This window comes from Microtus ochrogaster, chromosome 5 (genome assembly GCF_000317375.1).
Source record: "Microtus ochrogaster isolate Prairie Vole_2 chromosome 5, MicOch1.0, whole genome shotgun sequence".
Taxonomy (NCBI): Eukaryota; Metazoa; Chordata; class Mammalia; order Rodentia; family Cricetidae; genus Microtus; species Microtus ochrogaster.
The window spans coordinates 64,109,823-64,114,109 of NC_022012.1; the positions used below are offsets into that span (position 1 = coordinate 64,109,823).

Genomic DNA, 4,287 nt, shown 5'->3' on the forward strand with positions numbered 1-4,287 from the left:
ACTGTGGCACGTGTGTGCAGAGAGAAGGGCACTGAGGGGTATGTGTGCAGAGAGACAGGAACTGTGGCACGTGTGTGCAGAGACAGGCACAAGCATAGGCAGTTCCTCTTCCATCTCTGAATCCTTTTATTTTCTCTTACTGTTTAGAAGCCCGTTGTTTCTTCCAGGCTAAATCTTCAAATTTGGGCTAACACATTCTATGTCAGAGTTAGATGTCTGTGCCTAGCCAGCCCCACCCTCATAGGCAGAACATCACTGAGGTGCATATCAAAGCAGCAAGCAAAGAGAAAACCAGAAGAGTGGTCAGAGAGCCAGCCATCTGTTTAAAATTGTAATTACAACAGTTAGAACAATTGGTAAAGACACAGTCTAGAATACACTATGAGACTGAGTTACAAAGATGTGACAAGGGACAAAAAAAAAAAAAAAAAAAAATCACTGGACAGCAAGGCGGAGGTGACCAGAATACTGAAGTTCATTCTACAGTAAAACAGAAACATGTCTGTGCCTTCCCCTCCCTCAGTACTCCCTTCTTAGCTCGTATCACCACCCAACTGCTGGACATGTGAGGGTTACTTGTTCCTCAGTCTGCAAACCTAGGCACCAGGTGGCAAGTTCTACAAAGGAGATGATTTTCAATCATGGCCATACTCCCAGTGCCTACAACAGTCACAGTATATAGTACAGCCTCAGAACACACTGGTGACCGAAATGAAACAACGGACGCCACCTACCATTTCTAACTCCTCTGTCTTCATCACCCTATTTTATATCTAGTAAGAAATCTGACCAGCCAAACACAGCAGGTCCTCTGTTTCCAAAGCGTACTCCTGAGCAGATATTTAAGTAAACCTCAGGGTTTGCTATCTTGTCTAGCTTTCCTTTTTTCTACAGGTGACCCTCGAAATGTCTGCCTTAAGATAACCTCTCGGAGCTTTGGAGCAATGCCTATTACCACGCAGCGTAGTACAGCTGCACGTCCCCAAGCGTCTACCACAGCTCTGCTCTGACTTTCACACTGACAGGTTCATTGCGGGGCCACCTGCCATTTGTAAACAGAACAGAGATGAACATGAACATCTCCACCTTTGCAACAACCTTAACCTGCATTTACATGAATGAACTCTTCTTGTAACCCAGTCAAAGCTCATGCCTTCATCTAATATTAAACTGTCTGAGAACAGTACGGACAGTCAGTCCAGTACTCTCCTTATTCTGACTAAAGAACACACTGTCACTTCCAAACAGTACAGAGGCTCAGCCCCCCTTGATAAATTCACTCAAACTATAAACAAAGAAGCAGGTTCACACAGTCTTCTGTGAGTCACGCAGTGTCAAGGTTTAGGAGTTTACAAAGGTTTAAAAGCAGAGTCATGAACTACACGTGGGTACCAAAGCAATAGAAGGGCTACCTTTGGGCACCTCGGTGTCGCTATCTGCTTCCGAATCAGATGGAATTGCATTCTTGCGCTTCATTCGTAAAACTTCATCTTCACTATCGCTGCCTCTTGCAGATTCTAAAAGAGCAGAATTAGAAGGTGTGCATAATCACATCCAAGCTTTTCAGAGAAACTGCAACTTCATGCAAAGTAGTCCAGTTCAGCAACAAATAGAAAAGTATGATACACGTAACAATTTGTATCGATATAAAATATATTAGGCTGAGTGGAAGAAGAAAACCTAGCCTGGCAGAGACAGTGCCTGTAGCCCTAGAACTGATGAGGCCGAGGCACAAGGAGACAAAAGCACGGTGACAGAACAGATCAGTCGGCGATGAGGTTAGGTACAGGCAAGGGACATGGCTATAAAATGTGTCTCATAACATGTCCTGTATCATGACGGTGGTAGCTGCATAAATCTATAAACATGTCAGTACTAGTTAGACTGCACACAAACCAAAGGGTGGAGGTGTGGTTCAGTCAGTCACAGAGTGTGTGTCTAGCATGGCCAAGGGCCTGGGTTCAGCCCATCACAGAAAAAAAATTAAAAAGTTGGTTGTGGTGGTGCATGCCTATAATGCTAGCAGATTCTCTTACCTGTTCTTGAATTAATTTGCCAGCACTGTATAAGGCTTAAACATTCTGATAACCTTACAGAGAATCTTATTCTGAACTAGTTACTAAATACTTATGGAGCCCTAAGCACAGTCTATGCAGATTTAAACCCATATTGGGAAATATCCTGTCCTCTTCTTTAAAAAAAAAAAAAAAAGTCAAGATGTGTTTCTGAATGCTCCTCGTAAGATATTACAGGAACAATCAATTCTCCCTTTGTACTTAAGCTTCCCAAGACTGAACCAAACTAATTTAACATGACCAGTGCCCTACAGAAATGAAGCAATTCATATACTACTCTAGAAAGATTTAACCCAAGTGGGGTGACTTATATAATACAAAGAATTCAATCTCTAAAATATTTTCATATCCTATATGAAGAATGTGTTGATTTGAGCTGAGCAATCTAGCTGACAATTATAAAGGGGAGGGGGACCCATTTGCTGCAGGCAAATCTGTCACAATGTGCTTGTTAATTCTCAGGAAAATGGAAACAACGCAGTTCATTTAGCTTCTCTAAGACTATGCTCTTTAATATTTTTCTCAGTGTATGAATGGAAGGGGAAGACAGTGAAAACAAACAGGGAAATTTAGAAGAACGCAGAGTGTGTGTGAGAGAGTTTTAAAAGGTGAAAATAAAAGGATAGAAGAGAAAACAAAAATGAAAAACAGCATAATAAAGATGGGAATAAAGGAAATGGGGAGATGGCGCAGTGGTCAACAGCACCAGCTGCTTCTCCAGAGGACCCAGGTTCAGTTCCCAGCAACAATATGGTGACTCACAACCTGCTCTAACTTCAGTTCCAGGGGACCTAACACCCCCTTCTGGCCTCCATGGGCACTGCAAGCACGTGGTACACGGATATGCATGCAGGGAACACAGCCACCTGCATAAAGTATGATAAAAAAAATCTTTAGAAAGAAACAAGAATGGAAGCCGGGAGGTGGTGGCGCACGCCTTTAATCCCAGCACTCGGGAGGCAGAGGCAGGCGGATCTCTGTGAGTTCAAGACCAGCCTGGTCTACAAGAGCTAGTTCCAGGACAGGCTCCAAAACCACAGAGAAACCCTGTCTCGAAAAACCAAAAAAAAAAAAAAAAAGAATGGAGCAGGAGTAGAAACCCAGATGTTTCTACTGAGTCGCACCTTCCCATGAATCTTTACCTGACTTCTGGTCCTGCTCCTCCTCGTCATCTGAATGCCTCCGATCTTCATCTGAGACCTGTGGCCTTTCGTCATCAGAGTTTTGCATTTTCTCCTCATCGGACACCTGTGGCCGGTCCTCATCGTCCGAATTCTGCTTCTCATCATCATTATCAGAAGCTGCAGGATGCTCGTCATCAGAATTCCCCTTTTCCTCCTCAGACATCTGCTGTCTGTCATCGTCAGAAAGCTGGGCCCGGTCCTCATCATCTGTGTTCTGCATCTTCTCCTCGTCATCGTCAGAGTTCTGTAGCTTGTCCTCATCAGACCCTTGCTCCCGCTCCTCGTCGTCAGAGTTCTGCATCTTTTCATCGTCGGACTGGTCACTCTTCTCTTCTCTGTCCCATTTTTCATCGTCCGACTGTGCTTTCTCTGAACCTTCTGCTTCTGAGTGGTGGCTCCCCTCATCTGACCTGTGACCCTCCTCATCCTCATCATTGTGGGCCTCAGAGCCACTGTGCTGCTCTCCGTCAGAGGGCTCATTATCCTCATGGTCAGATCGCTCGGAAGCCTCTGACCTGTTGTCCGATCGTTCAGAGTGATTGTCGCTGCCGCTGTGATGAGAGGCTCCCTCCTCCTCGCTGTCATCGCCAAACAGTTCCTTGTTACTGGGCTGTCCTGACTCACCTCTCTCATCCTGGTCACTCTCACTGCCAGAAGCATTACTGCCAGAGGCACCGTTCTCCTGATCAGAGTCTGAGTCAGACCCAGAATCAGAATCTAGGGGGTAGTGCAAACACAAGGTAATGTCAGCAAAGTAAAGAACTCTAAAAGTCCATCTCAACTTGATAAAAGGCAAACACAAACAGGCAAAATTTTCTCAATGTTCCAGAGGCAAAAAAGTTTCAAGAACCAGGAGAATGTTCAGTTAAGAAAACTGAGCAAGCCGGGCGGTGGTGGCGCACACCTTTAATCCCAGCACTTGGGAGGCAGAGGCAGGTGGATCTTTGTGAGTTCGAGACCAGCCTGGTCTAGAAGAGCTAGTTCCAGGACAGGCTCCAAAGCCACAGAGAAACCCTGTCTCGAAAAAA

General features: G+C 45.0%; 1 protein-coding gene across 2 annotated transcripts in view; it reads right to left on the minus strand.

The window, feature by feature from the left end:
* The window catches only part of Leo1 (LEO1 homolog, Paf1/RNA polymerase II complex component), a 24,436-nt gene that overhangs the window by 16,499 nt on the left and 3,650 nt on the right, over positions 1–4,287 (minus strand). For both annotated transcript variants that reach the window (XM_005347621.3, XM_026779243.1), the window contains exons 2-3: positions 3,218–3,976; positions 1,413–1,517 (exon numbers count right to left, since the gene is read on the minus strand). In XM_005347621.3, coding sequence (XP_005347678.1) covers positions 1,413–1,517; positions 3,218–3,976 — 864 coding nt within the window. The remainder of the gene's footprint in view (positions 1–1,412; positions 1,518–3,217; positions 3,977–4,287) is intronic.